Below are 17,341 nucleotides of genomic sequence, written 5' to 3'. Positions count from 1 at the left end.
ATCTGTCAGCCTTGGGCCTCCAGCTGCAAAATATGAATAACAGAGACCTTTCTCAAAAGAATTCTTCAAAGGAACATTCAGACTATATGAAGTGAAGAAATATGACTCACCTTGAACCCTGGAAAGAAGTTGGTCTATATAGCTTTTAAAAATGAATGATTTGCAGTAATATTAGATAGGATATTATCACCAAACATAATACAAAAGATTTAATCATTTTATTTATAGTAGAATCCTGTCCTCGGGTTACTGTGGCCAGACAGCATGTCCTCCCATCATTCATCACCATTGGCCATGTTAGAAGAGGTTGATCGCAGCTGGAGCCCAACAGCTTAATGTAACTTATGGATCGGTGGAACCACTGATAAAGTTATAGGAACTAGATATTTGTGCATAGATTCTTTCCAAGGACTGGAATATACTTTGAGAATCACAACCCTTAAAATCTGTTTCCAGTTTTCTTAGGGAAAATTGCTTAACATTATTACACAGATGGTATTGCGCTCCTTCGCAAAGGTAATTCCCACCCCCTTCTTTATCACCTAATTGTTGGAGGAGTTGCAATAAAGTTGGTACATATTATCATTTATGGCGGGAATGTCAGTTTGTGCAAGAATTTTGTAATTTAATTTTGACATACATGATAAATATTACTAAATAAATATAGTTTGTTGTCCTAAATTAATCTTACTGAATATTTTTAATGATACCCATGTAAATATATTGCCAAAAGAACTGGTCTTATATATTATCTTGGCAGCACAAATGTTAATTGCAACTCAATGGAAAACAGCCCCAAATCTTGCAATAGACGCTTGGTACCGCTCACTCTAGAATATAGCTATAGTGGAGAAAATAATGCGTAATTTGAGGTTTTGACAAGGACTGGAACCTCCAGACACCTTTTATATGATTTGGCATTCCTTTGTGGCATTTACATCTGAACCGTCATTTTCAAGACAAGCCTGTCAAATCTGGAACTATTGATGATCTGATAAAGTTGATAGCCTTTATTTGGACTTTGTTATTTTAATTCAGGTGCACCTACTCATTCTGCATGTCTATTTTATAGTTTTTGTTTTTCACCTTTTATTTTTTTTTGTCTGTTGTTATAATTGTTCTCTTTGTTTTATATACATTATAAAATGAAATAACAAAAAGGACTTTACAAAAATAAAATAACTGGAGGGCATCATGTGGGTTATACTCTTGGCCTCCATGGTGCACTTATAGATCTTTTAAGTAATCATGCAGAAATGGAACTCATATTGTATAAGGAGCCTAACTGCTGGGCCCGTGGCCAGCTCTAACCCTAAGCCAGCCACTCTACTACCAGCAGGTTTCAAGGCATTGAACCTGAGGCTAGCAGTCAGTTGATTCTGAACTGAACTGAACCTTCTCACAAGGCCGATTTACCTGAGGAGTCAAGTACCTCTGATTCCAACAGCATAGGGGCACATCATGCAGGAGACCAGAGAAAGGAGGAAAATGCAGTTTGCCTAATTCGGCCTTAAAATGTAAAACAGATGTCAGTTTGCATGTAATCTAGTTAATGTACAACTGTGTTCCATTTCCCCAGAGATTTCTTCTGGTCAGCTGTAGAGACAGGATATTGGCGTAGCTGGTCAGATAGCTCAGTGCAATTTTCATGTAAAGAATTAAAGAAGTTCAGACTCAAGACTCGAGATTACTTAACCAGATTTCAGCTACACCTGTCATCATCCCTTATCACTGGGCTTATCAGCTGGGCCTGATGGGAATTGTAGTCCAAGGTCTGGAGTGTCTTCTAGTGGTGGCAACTCCTTTCCTTTCTTTGTATTTTCTCTGGCCTGGACCAGACTTAGTTGAACTTGAAGAAGAGAAGAAGAGTTTTGGATTTGATACCCCACTTTATCACTCCCCTTCAGGAGTCTCAAAGCGCTAACATTCTCCTTTCTCTTCCTCCCCCACAACAAACACTCTGTGAGGTGAGGGGGGCTGAGAGACTTCAAAGAAGTGTGACTGGCCGCAGCAGCCAGGCCCAGCAGCTGCATGTGGAGGAGTGGAGACGCAAACCCGGTTCCCCAGATTACGAGTCTATCGCTCTTAACCACTACACCACACTGGCTTGTGTCCTGTTGAAGCCAGTAGGGCCAATTAATTAGGCTGCCACACTGAAAACAATGGGACATAAATGTAGCTGATTAACTTACAACAAAATCCTACAATGTATTCTCATAAAAGGCTGATTAAATTCAGTGGGGCTTACTCCCAAGTAAGTGTGTATAAGGTTTCAACCTTGGTGTGGATCTAACCATCGGTTTTACTTTATCTGGAGTTTGCATGCAGCTGTCTCCATTAAGGTAGGACGTTTAGCAAGTATCATAGAATCACAGAGTCATAGAATTGTAGAGTTGGAAGGGACCACGAGGGTCATCTAGTCCAACCACCTGCAATGCAGGAATCTTTTGCCCAATGTGGACCTTGAACCCACAACCCTGAGATTAGGAGTCTCATGCTCTACCATTTTTCCTTTAGGCTTTTTCCCCTTGTCAAACATCTTGGACTTGCAGAGCTTTAAAAATCAATTCAGAAACGGGCGAGAAAATATTTAAGGAAAACAAACACAATACAGGAAATGGAAGGGGGGGCACTGGAGAAGTGTGAGCACTTTAACTCTCTTGATTGTTCTACGCAGTGGAACTGGTGCATTATGCAGAAAAGAGCCATTTGTTTTTTTCAAACATATCTGCAAGGGAAATTATCTAAGATGTAACTAAGCTGCAACTTAGGTTTTTTTAAAAAAAATTGTTTAGGTTTCTTTTTTAAAAAACCAAAAACTTCTTGACATTTAAACTCTGTGCATTAAAATCCTGTTTAAAAAAGAATGGATTAAAATGTGATTTCTCAAGACGGCACCTGTCATTCAACGAATCTTTTACAGAATGTTGTTTTTCATAAAAATTTACCTGATCTTATAGCTCACAGATAATGCTCTTAGCATTTAAAAACACTTGAGGAATGCAATGCTATATCGTAGGCAGGCAAGTTGAAAGAAGGTAATAAGAGAGATTCTTAGCTGTCTGTGAAAGACCCTTCTGGGCTTGAGGTTTTACAGTGTTGTGATTTGAGTGATATGATATATAGCAGAAAACATCTGAGGCTCAACATAGAAGTGTCTTAGGGGTATGTAATCAAAGGTTAGAGGGATTTTGCTTGATTCTTACTCTAATACTGCACAGTTCTCAATTTGGGGACTGAACCCTGGAATATTACTAATATTTGCCATTGGCTATATTTTTATCCCACCCTTCCTCCAAGGAAATCAGGGCAGTATATCATTGGACCCCTTCTCCATGCACAGAATGTGCCTTCTTTTTGCCCCACCAAATACTCAATAGCAAGCACCCACATATTTTAAATTAAGAGGCAAGTTTCCAGAGCACAGCTTCCTACCAGAACTTCTGGCACTTCTCTTTTTAGAAATTAATCCCTGGGCACAACAATTCTCTATGTGGGAGAGTGCTGGGAGGATGGGGCAAATCTCAGATATCCTGGACACCATCTTGGAAAGGGATGAGACATTTCTTCAAAAGCTATTGGAATATGTAACCCTTCTTGGGAGGTGTGGTCTCAGGCACAGGTACATATCCTATCTATGGAATGCTTTCAGGTGACAATCAAGGAGAAAAGGAATTGGTAATAATGGCTTGTGTCAAGGACACGGAAAGAATCTTCTCTTTCATCTTTCCTTGTAAACTAATAATAGCTTTTCTGCCAGGAAAGTGTGAACTGACAGGTTTTTATGCAACTTGCTTATATGTCCAAAATGAAGGTTACCCTGGGCAACAGATAAGAGAATCCAAGTTAGGCAGATGCAGAAAGCTGCTGGAGGGAGTCCATTCTTCAGTTCTATTTTCCTTATCTTGGGCAGCAGGCTTCTGCAGAGAAATCTAACTGTCAATTTGAATTTCAGTAGGTCCAGATGTGCATCAAGTCATCAAATGCTCTCAAATCCTCCCTTTAGGAAGCTGTGCATTTCCTTTGTAGCCACAACACCACCTGCCAATTTTGAATTTTGAGGCTGTGCAAGAGGTCCCCTCACATATGTGGCATGCTGATAGCAACAAAAAATTGTGCGGCACTAAAAGGTGACATTATTGGGGCAATGACGATCATTTGAGGAATAAAGTTTTAAAAAGCAACAAAACTGCAAGTTATTTTGCACATACGTAAAAGCCTTTATGTAAGCATGACCGGTAAATGGATCTGTCAAAAGTACTATGGGTTTTTGGAAGGCCAACAATAATTTTCAAATCAGAATTTCAGGTTTCATTTTCAGAGTTGAATTGCAAAATAGTGCATAGCAATCCTTGCATAAGGTGCACTGATGTGTAGTTTTACTTTCTCTCAGTACTTGCAGTTGATTCCCTTGCTGTATCTTAAAGTCTGCTTATTCATAACTGTATAAAGTGGTGATTGCTTTCTAGATTCATGACTACTTTGTCTTTGCAGTTCAGGTATGTGGAATAGATGTGCCATTTTTTAAAAGCCAGTCTGGTGTAGTGTTTAAGGTTGCCCCCCTAAGCTCACTTACCTGTAAGTCACATTGCATTCAACAGGACTTATAGTTGAATAAACATAGTTAGGATTGCATTGTAAGAGCATCAGTCTAGGACTGGGGAGGCCCCAATTCAAATCTTCACTCAGCTGTGAAACCCACTAGGTAACCTTGAACCAATCACCATCTCTCAATCTTTCCTATTTCATCCTCATCATGGTGAGGATGAAATAGGAGGTGAGGAACTATGTATGATGTATTGAGTTTATAGACAAGGTGGGATTTAAATCCAATAGATAATGCCAACTCTCTTCTTTCTACCTTCATGTTTCCCTTATGTATTTTGATTTTGGTGTCTTTGCAAACCTGAGTATCATGCAAAGAGCTAAGATTAGCTATGGCTCCCCCTGTCAGATGTAAACTCAGTGGCAATGTATTTCCTGTTGTACAATTAAGTGGTAGAAGCATTTGCTACACTAGTGGTGCAAAAATCAAGTTAAGAGAAAGAGGTTCTGAAAATATAAGAGGAATGAAGGAATGGTCAGTGAACATGACAATGTACAGCTTTTAAATCCAGATCTTTGATCCAGGTATACAAATTTTTATGAGGAAACCACCACCACAGTAATGAGTTAATTAGCGGCAGATAATGGAATATGATGCAGGCTGCTGCACCTTCTTGCACAACCCTCAGTAGCAGACCATGTGATAGTATTCTACCAGATTATATCACCTGGATTTTTTGCTCCACCCTTATTTTTGCTCCTCTTCCTCCTGTGGAAGGGCTGTGATTCAGTGGCAGAACATCTGCTTTGCATGCAGAAGTTTCCTGGCTTAGTCCCTGACATACCCAGGCAGGACTGGGAGAAACTCCTTCCTAAAACTCTGGAGGCCATGTCTTAACTTCAGCCATTAGTTTAAAAAGGTAAAGGGCCCCTGGATGGTTAAATCCAGTCAAAGGTGACTATGGGGTTGCAGCGCTCACCTTGCTTCAGGCTGAGGGAACCAGTGTTTGTCCACAGACAGCTTTCTGGGTCATGTGGCCAGCATGACTAAACCACTTCTGGCACAACGGAACACTGTGATGAAAGCCAGAGTGCACGGAAATGCCGTTTACCTTCCCACCACAGTGGTACCTATTAATCCGCTTGCACTGGTGTGCTTTCAAGCTGCTAGGTTGGCAACCATTAAAACCTTCTTGTCTAGCCACCGAAAAACTGCACCTGTCCCTTAGGCCTTGTTGAATGTGGATTAGAATACAGGCAACCAGATAAACATCTCCAACTGTTTGTGTATTTCTGTAACTCTGTAATTCCTGGTGGAATTGCGGCTTTCCTTACCTTTACAAATGTGCTGTTGAAATGAAATGGCAAGAGGCAAATCCAGGGGGTGGCATCAAAGAGCAGACAAATGGAGAAATGCTGGACAGTTCCCAAAGAATGTTCTTTGGTCGACCACCCAGTTCTGTTTGTTCTGTCACAGTAATATTGCTATCTTCACTACTACTGTGTTAGTAAGAAAGATAATGATGCACAAAAAATTGTCTTCTGGAACTGCCACTCCGGCTTAGAAAGAACTATTATTATTGCCCTTTATGTCATTGTATTGTGCTGTCATTTTCTTTGCCTCTCTGCTCCTCCTCTGCTCATTTGCTGCGAATATAGTTTTGAGATTTGAAGTGCATTCCCATTTTTAGAGTAAGATTAAAGGATTTCTCTAATAGTAATTGCACTCTTGGCAAAAAAAAGGCAAATGCATCTTCAGTTAACAGTTTTCCCTAACCTTTCTTTTTCAAACACTCCTTACATAAGTAGGAGAAATGTCCCCCTGCCCTTATTAATCTAATTATCCTATAAATATATTGTGGATAAAAGAAGATTTTTAGATTAATTTCTAAACAATTTTTGTTGGGGGCTTTGGAAGGCAAAAACATAGCCAAAGCAGATTGGGATGTGAAAATTAGGGTTGAAAACCCAAAGATTATTTCCCAAAATAGAAAGAAGTGTCACAGTTTAAAGAGCTTAGGACAGTCCACAGCAGAGCTTGTGCCTCTTATGAAATGGATTTCCTATTTGTTTTTGTCTCTGTTCCATTTACAGAAACGGCTACATAGTAAAAACTGGCATTCTACAGACTACGAGACATAATTGCAGCTACAGATGGGGCTGAAGGCAAATGTTACTTGAAAGGACAGTCTTTTAATAGTTGCTGTGTGGGGGCAGGTGCATCAGTAGTGAGGGAAGAGAGTGTTACAAGGTAGAAGGGGAATGACAACATTTTTTAAAAGGCTTTTAAAGAGAGAACATGCTACATAACTTAATTTGCTTGAGTCCTAGGGACCTGAAGAATTGTCCCTTGCATGCGAATCTTCCTGTGTTTTAACATACACATCAGAGACCCCTCTCTGTGTTGCCATCAAGTGGAAGGTAATCAGGGAAATTGTCTTTTCAGTGGTGGCACCCTGGTTATAGAATGCCCTCTTGATGATTGCTCAGTTAGTCCGATTAGCTTTTATACAAGGCCAATATTTATTTGCTTGACTTTCAGATGCAAAGAGACAAAGAATGATTCCCTCCCCAGCAAGTACAGTGGAGCCTCTGGATATGTAACTTTCGGGTTACGAACGCGGCAAACCCGGAAGTGTATACTTCCGGGTTTCGCCGTGTGTGCACAGAAGCAGCACCTCTGCCTACAGACTTTTCAGGTTTTGGACGGACCCCCAGAACAAATTAAATTTATATCCAGAAGGTCCACTGTACTTGCAAAAGTCCTTCAGTTTTTGAAAGCACTCAGTGAGGGTGGGGGGATAGGAAGATGTCATTCCTGAGCTGAAGATGGGAATGTTCATGCATCACTATGTTCCCCGGTTCTCTTGCAGAGATCATAGTCCCAAGAGAGCAGTCAGAATACTTACATCCTATTACAAAAGCTCTGGCTATCTAGACACCTTTCAAAAAGTTGTGGCATCTCCAAAACTGCTAGTTTTACGGGCAACTCCAGATGCACTTAACAGGTGTCAGCTTCTCCAAATTTCTCTAAACTGTAACTGTATCATAACAGGAGTAGAGAACTTCTTGCATTAAGGCAAAATTGGCCCAGCATGGGTACCAGTTTGGCTCAGGAGGCCATTCCCCATGAACCACTTCCTCAAAAGTTGGACGTCAGGTGAGGGGCAGGTGGAGGCGTTTCTTCCAATGCACAGTCCAGGGCCTTAAAGTGCTATCCTGGTTGTGCTTTAGCAAAGGAGGCTTGGTGTCACTGCCAGTCCCATGAGTCAACATTAAAAACCACCCACTCACAACAAGGGGGGTCAGAAATTGTTTCCATGTATGCTTAACATAAGTGACGCGGGTGGCGCTGTGGGTTAAACCACAGAGCCTAGGACTTGCCAATCAGAAGGTCGGCGGTTCAAATCCCCGCAATGGGGTGAGCTCCCGTTGCTCGGTCCCTGCTCCTGCCCACCTAGCAGTTCGAAAGCACGTCAAAGTGCAAGTAGATAAATAGGTACCGCTCCAGCGGGAAGGTAAACGGCGTTTCCGTGTGCTGCTCTGGTTTGCCAGAAGCGGCTTTGTCATGCTGGCCACATGACACGGAAGCTGTCTGCAGACAAACGCCAGCTCCCTCGGGCTATAGAGTGAGATGAGCGCACAACCCCAGAGTCGGTCACGACTGGACTTAATGGTCAGGGGTACCTTTACCTTTACCTTATGCTTAACATCACTTTCTCTCCCCACCCCACCAGCTATCCCTTTCCCATCTTCTTTGCAATTGGGAAGGTTGGAAAGATCAGGAAGGGAAAAGGAACAATAAAACTGTAAAAAAAAGAAGTTTAAAATATCAGTATTGATTTTTAAAGTGGTCATTCCTCCCCACCCACCATGAATGTTATGTTGTGCAACACTTTGCAGTCCTCTGGTGGAAAACCACCCTAAAAATATTAATACAAATAAATACAAAGACAGGGAGGAATACTTAATTCATAAGTATATGAAGTCAGAAGCATTAGACAGCCCAGCTTGTGATCTTAGAGGTTGCTTAGCATCCAATTCTCTTTGTGACAGAAGAAAGAAGTAAAATAATATTGAAAGGGAAGTTGGTACTAAAGAAGCCTTTCTAGGTCATGATTCTTTTTACCCTGAGCTCCATGAGCAAACAGAAATGCTTAAGAGGGGCAAAAAGAAGGAGGCGGCAGGCAAGTCCCTTTCTGTCACTGCCTTTCATTCCTAGAACTCAGGTTCCAGGCCATTGTTTCCTTTCCACCTGCGCTTGTCCTTGTCTGCTTTTCTCCTGGTTGATTGTGAAGAGCCACTTGAGGGAAAGTGGTGTGTGAAGTACCGTTAAAGTGTTTACAATTGCTATCTAAAGGGCCTGATCCTGATCCTTAGCATTTCTGTAATAAATTATCTAGCAATGTAGGCTGGTTCACTTCACAGAAGCACCTTGGGGTGGTGATACCAGGCTTCACTTAGGGTGGCTGAGTGCCCTACTTTACAAAGGACAGTCCTCCATTTGAAGAGCTGTCCGGTTCAAGACCAGTTTTAAGACAAAGAAACATCAGAAAGAGGAAAAGTGGCCTATCAGCAATACCTGAACAGCAATAGTGAGATATGCTTTGTTTAAATTATAATAATTCTTTCTAAATGTTTACCTACACATATGCAGATCTTATGCAAACCCCTTTCTTTCTCTCTCTATTTGGTGATATGTGTAAGTGGATACTCTATCTCCACTCATTCTGGGACACTATGGGAACTTCACACTTAATGAGGTTTTATAAAATTGCAGAGTGCTGAAAAGAGGCTGATGGAATCTTGCAAATCGTTGGGGCTGCAAATACATCCTCCCCATGGAGGTTACCCACTGGTGGTCCCAGTATGTTCCCCAAATGCTTGCATGGCCATTGCTCCTTCCACAAGTGTCAGCAGGGCCCATGGAATCAATCCAGAGCTGGTGGCAATTCTCCTCCAGAGTCCTAAAAGCAGTATGGTCACTTTAGGAGCTGAAAAGCTTACCTCCATAGTTTGATGCTGTATATCATATCGTAGGCCTTAGCAAAACCGAATATGCTATGTATAGTTTTCTCTGCTGCATCTAAAGCAGCTTGATCAAATACCATGGCAGATTGGACGCATGATGTGTTTAATTTGCAGCATGCTTCAAGGACCAGACTATGTATGAAGATAACCACAAACCAAGTAGACTAAGAACTGACTCGCCATATATGTGACACTGAGTATTTGCCACAGTACATGCATAAACTACAAAGGGGATATTTCCAAACACACAGCACCCTCAGTACACATGGCATTTTAGAGTAATAAAAATGAAGGGTAGGTTCCTACCTCAAGGAACTTACAAACGAATTTTAGCTGGGAAAGGGGTTGTAGAAGACGACAACAGTGGAAGGGGAGGAGAGAATAAGAGATTAATTTCAGCAAATGCAGTTACATGTATTGGGGCTTTGTTTCAGATAGGCATGAGGATTAATGCTGGACTTAGACAGTACAAGAGATGGGGACCTCCAGCAGAACAGTATCTCCTTATCCTCTTCTGTTTGGTAGCATAGTTAAGTGTTACCCCAAAAGTGTGGGGTTGTGTGAGGCATGGAAAACTCACCTTGGTGATAGTTCATTATAAGATTTGTGTTAGTAAACCTTACTGTGGGAGAGAAGAGGCAACAGACTTCTGTTTGCCTGCAGCATCTCATTCTGACCTAAGGATTTAAGTCAAAGTACCAGGAAGTTGCATCCCTGCTGTGGTTCATGTCCACTACATTCTCCTGAAACTTGATAGACACTTGGCATTGTATTTTGTTATTGTATCCAACACCAGTTAAAGCACTGATGTGCCATGGAGTCACAGGAAGTGTGAATGGGTTCTAACAAATGTAGTGCTAGGTGCATTTTTGCTCTATTTTAAGCCTCTCAGTAAATATGCAACAGATACACCAAGTTTTAATTCTGTGCCCCTGCTGTGAGGCTGGCCAGAAGCAGTGCGCTTGTTCTTGTGCTACTGCTGTCATGGCAACATGCTCTACCACCACTCCTACTGAGAGGTCTGTAGGCTCAGCATTGGTACTTTCCTGTTGCTAAGCATCTGCAATGCTTGCTCCAGGCAGGATTCAATGTTCCTTAAGAGTAAGTACAGAGCAGCAACATGTTATTTACCTCACGGAAACCAGTCCCTGTTACAAACACAAATACACTGCTGCTCTGTACATACATACATACATACATGTATGAAAGAGAGAAAGCACAATATGTTCCGTACTGTTGTTTGGCAGTAGGTACCTATAAGTTATACAAACTTATGTTTCCACAAAGAATATTCCTTTGCTTGAGAATCTGAAACAAGCAGAGTAGAGATCCTCTCCCCTGGCACTCACTTTTCTTCCCCTCTTCCTACTTTGCAAACTGGGTTTCTTCCATTTTAATTTTTCAGTGATTTCAGTATGAATAATGGGAGCATAATTTCCTTGAATCTATTATGTCAACTCCACCTCATCTATCCTAAGGTTTATATCTAAATCTCTGCTGTTCTGGGTGCTGAATTTGGTTATAGCGCAGGACAAAAGGCTAGTTTCCATGCTAAACAGGTTTTCCAACATAAAGATAGGAACCCTGAGTGACCAAGTTCCCAGCTCTGTGTTGGAGCACCTATGTATGAGTAAGGCAGCACTCTTCAGACTAATATAAATTATCTGTTTATTATTAATTAAAGTTGTGTACAGCTCTTCATCTGAAGATCCCAGGGCACAGTTCACGACAGAATAATACAAAATGAGAAAACAAAATCCATTAAAAAGCAAAAAACCACAAACAAATAACACCTCTTCCTGCAAACACGTTTTAAAAGCCACAGACTGTTAATCAGCGGAATGGCTGTTTGAAGAGAATTTTTTTTGCCTGGCACCTGAAGATATGTAATGAAGGCTCTCCCTGGGGAGAGCATTCAACTAATGGGGAGCCACTGCAGAAAAGGGTGGTTCTCATGTTGCTACCCTCCAGAACTCTTGTGGAGGAGGCATGCCTTCACTGCCACTAGGTAGTCTAAATGATGAGCCAGTAGGTAGTCTAAATGATGAGTGTTCGACTTCATTCAACCAGAGTCATCCCCCCCCCCACTCACATTCAAGCCGTCTCCTAGTTTGTTTCCTTGCCCTAAGCTCTGTAGTACAGCAGGGAGCCAAGCGGGCTACATAAAGTGTAGTGTAATACAGTATACGTTTTTAAACAAAATAACTAATAATTGACTACCACCACCCTGCACAGACACCTTTCCCAGCTAAAGTAAGTTTATTGTGATCCAGCAAAGTCAACCTTCATGCTAAATATACATTATGGGATGGAACCACGTTGGGAGAAGCAGTGGCCCACATCAAGCATTTGGTGTGAGTTCCTGGTGAACGGATTGTTGGCTCTAACTCCATTGGTCATATGTTTAGGGATGCAATTACTGAATATATATTTTTAAAAAAACTTTATTGAAATTCAAGAATAACATAAATAATGCACACACTCTTAATTCGATAAAAAAGAAAGTGTCCATGTACAAATATTCTTCTATGAATTTACAAAAATTAAGCTTAGGTTAAATTTGTACAGTCTCCTTTTTCCTGTCTTTTTACTAACGTAAAGGAGGCTTCCTATCATTACCCAATGTAAAGTTCCTTTCTAGTGTTGAATGTACTTCATTGTTACCTTATTCTTTCTGTATTTTCTAATACATTCTTACAACAGTTTGTACCCTTTACCTTATTTCTACACTGTCACTTTAAAAAGGGTCATTCGAATGCTGCCATAGTTATTGAGCTGACAGTTCCCACCATCTGTTACGCACAAGAGATCCTTATAGAGAGTGGTGGGTGAGGAATGTGCGTCTGGATCTCTAGAGCAGGGTGTGTGGCTGCTGCAGCCTGGTAAACAATTGGTAGCGTGTTACCTTTACAGTTCTGTAGAAATTGGTGTCAAGATACAAATTTGTTTCAGTTGCTGTTTTCTCTTAACCAGATATCTTACTTCTGACGAAGTATTTCTATAGTCTGTATAACTCCTGTTGCCTGTTTTACTATACTGCAACACCATTTATTGTTTTACAACTGGGATTTCCAGTTCGAAGGAAATTTCATGATGGCATTATGTGATTAAGAAATTACAATGTTACGAAGAACATTGAATGGTAATTTTTGGACTTTAATTCTTGTGAAGGGGTTTGTAGATCTTGGTGGGCTAAGAGACAGGTTGCAAATATACAGACTTTTTTAAAAAAAGAAATGCTTCCTACTTTATTAATTTACCTTATTAAAACGTTTGTTGTTGTTTCTTGTATTCACATCTAGATCAAAATAAAAAATTATGATAGCAACAGGAGGAGTCATAACAGGACTGGCTGCCTTAAAGCGGCAAGACTCTGCCAGATCCCAGCATCATCTAAATCTTGCGACATCAGCAGCTACTGAAGAACAAAAGCCAGTAAAACGCCGACCCAGAGCAGATGTAGTCGTGGTCCGAGGCAAGATTCGACTCTACTCCCCATCAGGATTCTTCCTTGTTCTGGGAGTGCTTATCTCATTTCTGGGGATTGCTATGGCAATCCTTGGCTATTGGCCTGAAAAGGAGCCTTTCCCGGAGTCCGAATACAGCTTGCCCCTAAATGATACCCAAGTCATCGAAAAAGAAGATGGAATTATAATTCGTTTCTTTGAACAGCACTTGCATTCTGATAAGATGAAAATGTTGGGGCCTTTCACTATGGGGATTGGAATCTTTATATTTATTTGCGCAAATGCTATGCTCCACGAAAACCGTGACAAGGAGACAAAAATCATACACATGAGAGACATCTATTCCACTGTCATTGACATACATACTCTGAGGATCAGTGAACAGAAGCAGCTAACTGCGGCCTACACAGGCTTAGCGGGGGAGAATGAAGTCAAGCACAACGGAAGCTCTTACGCATCACGGCTGGCTGCAAATACAATTGCACCCTTCTCAGGCTACGCAAGCAACTTTCGAATAGACAGCAGTGCTGAGGAGGAGGAAATTGCTGCTAGTGATGGCAAAAACACTACTCATCTTCTGCCACCTTTGCTTACTGAGCGCTCTGGTTCAGTCTTCGGCCTTTACCCTCACTCTGGAAAGTCAAAGGATGATAGGAGTAGCAGCTCTTTAAAGTGTGAAACGAAGTCAATTGTGTCATCCTCCATCAACGCTTTCACGTTACCTGTAATTAAACTAAATAATTGTGTTATTGATGAGCCCAGTATAGACAACATTACTGAGGATTCTGTTAGCACTAGAGGCAGGCCTAGAAATTTATCCATGGACTCTCTACCCATACCATCAACTCATACCAACGACATGTACAGAGACTCCTCATCCAAATCTTCTATGAATCTTGGGCCCAGTACAGGAAAGCTTCTATCACCTGGTGCAGCCAGAAAACAGTTTGGGTCCAACACCTCTTTGCATCTTTTGTCCGTGCACTCAAAATCCCTAGACTTAGATAGGGGCCCTTCTACTCTGACTGTCCAAGTTGAACAAAGAAAACACCCAAGTTGGCCAAGACTGGACCGGAGCAACAGTAAAGGTTATATGAAACTAGAAAACAAAGAAGATCCAATGGACAGGCTGCTTGTGCCATCAGCAACTGTCAAGAAGGACTTTACTAACAAAGAAAAACTTCAAATGATTTCCAGATCACATAATAATTTGAGTTTTGAACATGATGAGTTTTTGAGTAACAATCTAAAACGTGGAACTTCTGAGACAACGTTTTGACAGGGGACTAAAATTAATGTGTCAGTATTTTTTTAGCAAAACAAAACATTTTGACATGTGATTCTTTTTTGGTTTGGTTTTCCAGTGAAACTGCCACAAGCCTGTTTTTACCAAATGCTTCTATCCGATTAAAATGGCCTTGTGTTAGCAAAGGTGTTATTTTTCACCTCTGCAGTGCCAAGTGTTTAATGTCAAGCAGCTTGTTCATCAAAACACTGCACTGGCATAGTGATGATTGGATGGTGTTCGTGCTTGGATGGTAATTGGATGGTAGTTTGAGAATTGATATCTTCTTAATTTACAATTGCAATACTGTATATTATCACTGCTCAACATATCTCAGATCCTTTTCCTCCCAGTCATTACTCTTTTTGTTTCTATGTAAGCATGCTACCTTTCATTCCTGTGAGTCAACAATACGAGCTGACTGAATAAGCTTTGATGTTCAGAGCCATCAATGATGGCAATATGTTAACAATGGTGCTTTTAACTGTAGATGGAGATGGATGGAAGGTTTGCTGTGGTGGGGCCAAATTTAGCCCATCAGTATATCCAGTGGAAAAATTGACTGTTTTCCTTTTAAAAGAAAGAATTCTATATCAGCAGGATTCTATTCAAAAGAATAATAGGATTCTGTTTTATATAGATTCTATTCTGTATCAAAACCTGCGTTTAAAGCTTTCAAATGAGGTGTGCCATGTGGGTATTAGTGTTTTGAGCAACATGAATGAGTCCAAGTTTCCCTTGGGCATGTGAAACTAGTTCATGGTTTTTCTTGGAATCCAAAGCATAAAGTAGATAATGAGTATGATCTGCAAGGATATTTCTGCTGTGCAATAAACACATAGCATATTATCTGTGGAGTAACAGTTCATCCCCGCTCCAAGCAGGGAATGCACAAAGAAATTCTCTTACATATGATAGTAATAATGCATAGTCTAATATTAGTAAAAACTGCTACCATATTGATTAGGATTTGCGAGAAAGACTATGCTGATTGAAAACAATTTTTGTGAACTTGCTATAATCAACTGAATACCAGTGTTGTCTGTAGTTCTGTTATGATGACAAGGGGATGGATTAAGCTAGAAAGATGAGATGGTTTCTGATCTAGGATGCTAAGACAGCTGGTTGTTCTAAATGTGGAGCTAGGGGGATGAATAAGGCTCAGTGCTAGGGGGATGTGGGTAGCACTGTGGTCTAAACCACTGAGCCTCTTGGGCTTGCCGATCAGAAGGTTAGCAGTTTGAATCCCCACAACAGAGTGCTCTGTCCCAGCTCCTGTTAATCTAGCAGTTTGAAAGCACGCAAGTGCAAGTAGATAAATAGGTACCACTGCGGCAGGAAGGTAAATGGGGTTTCCATGTGCTCTGGCTTCTGTCACAGTGTTCCATTGCACCAGAAGTGGTTTAGTCATGCTGGCCACATGACCTGGAAAGCTATCTGTGGACAAATGCCGGCTCCCTCAGCCTGAAGCGAGATGAGCACTGCAACCCCATAGTCGCCTTTGACTGGACTTAACTGTCCAGGGGTCCTTTATCTTTACCTAAGGCTCAGTGCTGGCCAAGAAAAACCCACCTTGTTTGACGTTATCACTGTTACAGCATTTTTAGGTGTTTCTTTAGAAGTATGAGGTATGGTATAGCTATACCTGGCACTTCAGAGACATAAATTTCAATATGTATGTACCCTACCTGTCAAAGAGTGGGATGACAGTGAATTCAAGTAGTTATGGCATTTAAATAAATGATGTGTGGAGAATGGTTGTTCTGTTGTGCAACAAAGCTTTTTTCTGGTTATAGTGTGAACTCAAATAACAAATATAGTGGTACCTCTGGTTACATACTTAATTCATTCTGGAGGTCTGTTCTTAACCTGAAACTGTTCTTAACCTGAAGCACCACCTTAGCTAATGGGGCCTCCCGCTGCTGCCACACCACTGCTACATGATTTCTGTTCTCATCCTGAAGCAAAGTTCTTAACCCTAGGTACTATTTCTGGATTAGCGGAGTTTGTAACCTGAAGCGTATGTGTCAGGGCTGGCTCCGGGTCCCAGCTCACCAAGGACCAACGCTAGCCGATAGTACAGTATCAAAGTCTTTATTGAAGAATAGTCTCCATTTACAAGTCTCAGCGTCCCAGCCCTACGTCTGGACTTTAGACCGGCGAAGCTCTGTCTGGATCTCCACCCCCCGTGCACCAGTTCAAGACTCTAATCTTACTCCACCTCTTCCTTCTTTCTCTCTTCCTCTGGGTCTTACTACCCCCCGGGGTCTCATTCCTCCTGGACTCTTCCGACGCGGAGCTAGACCCCTCTGACTCCTCCCCCTCTCTTCGGCGGGCTTTAGGACCTGGCTCCTTACCCGGGCTGCCCACCTTGCCGCCCTCCTGTACATTTGAACTTGGCGCGCGCGCGCGTTTTACTTTCCGGATGACCGTTTCCTCGCTCCCTGACGAGGGTGTGGCCACTCCTGCCTCACGTTCTCCCTCTGCCTGCGCGCTCCCTGATCCCGATGCCTTAGACTCCTCCCCCCTACTGCACTCTGGGGGGGACGCTGGTCCGGATTTCCAGCTGCTACTCTCTGAGTCCCCTTCTTCCCGAGGTGTCCCCCTGGGCACTCCCCTTGCCCTGACCATGGGGGCCCCTTTCTGTGAATCCTCCGAGTCACTGGAGAGACTCAGAGATCTTGGACTACTGTCGCCGCTGACATTTCCTTCCGACTCCTCCCCCTCGCTCTCTGTTTCTTCCCTCTCCAGTGACTCTGCTCCTGAACCCCTGACATCCATCCCCCCCTCGAAGCCCCCCCTTCCCCCCTCCCCTTCCTCCGGCGGGGGTGCTGGGTGCTCCGTCGTTGTGGGGGTGAATGGTGGATACAGTTCGTCCCCCGTGGCGTGCATCCAGTTAGAGAAATCCTGCTCGTCCTCCATGTCTTCGCCGACCTCGTTCTCCTCTGCTTCCATCTCCGTGCCGCCATGCTCGAACCCAACGTCCTCCCCCATCACGTCCATGTCCCTCTCA

The 17,341-nt window shown here is 42.1% G+C and overlaps 1 protein-coding gene and 1 long non-coding RNA gene across 3 annotated transcripts in view; both read left to right on the top strand.

Moving 5' to 3' along the window:
- LOC310675061 overlaps nucleotides 1-17,341 on the top strand; it is a 65,596-nt gene that overhangs the window by 41,977 nt on the left and 6,278 nt on the right. The window lies entirely within an intron of this gene.
- The window catches only part of TMEM200A (transmembrane protein 200A), a 51,641-nt gene that overhangs the window by 28,022 nt on the left and 6,278 nt on the right, over nucleotides 1-17,341 (top strand). For both annotated transcript variants that reach the window (XM_083435052.1, XM_083435053.1), the window contains one exon: nucleotides 12,879-16,360. In XM_083435052.1, the coding sequence (XP_083291178.1) occupies nucleotides 12,895-14,322 (1,428 nt within the window). In that variant the 5' untranslated portion in view covers nucleotides 12,879-12,894 and the 3' untranslated portion in view covers nucleotides 14,323-16,360. The remainder of the gene's footprint in view (nucleotides 1-12,878; nucleotides 16,361-17,341) is intronic.

Source organism: Podarcis tiliguerta, assembly GCF_965153285.1.
Source record: "Podarcis tiliguerta genome assembly, chromosome: 3".
Classification (NCBI taxonomy): Eukaryota; Metazoa; Chordata; class Lepidosauria; order Squamata; family Lacertidae; genus Podarcis; species Podarcis tiliguerta.
The sequence above is the reverse complement of the archived record's forward strand: the minus strand, read 5'-3'. Positions and strand labels throughout refer to the sequence as shown.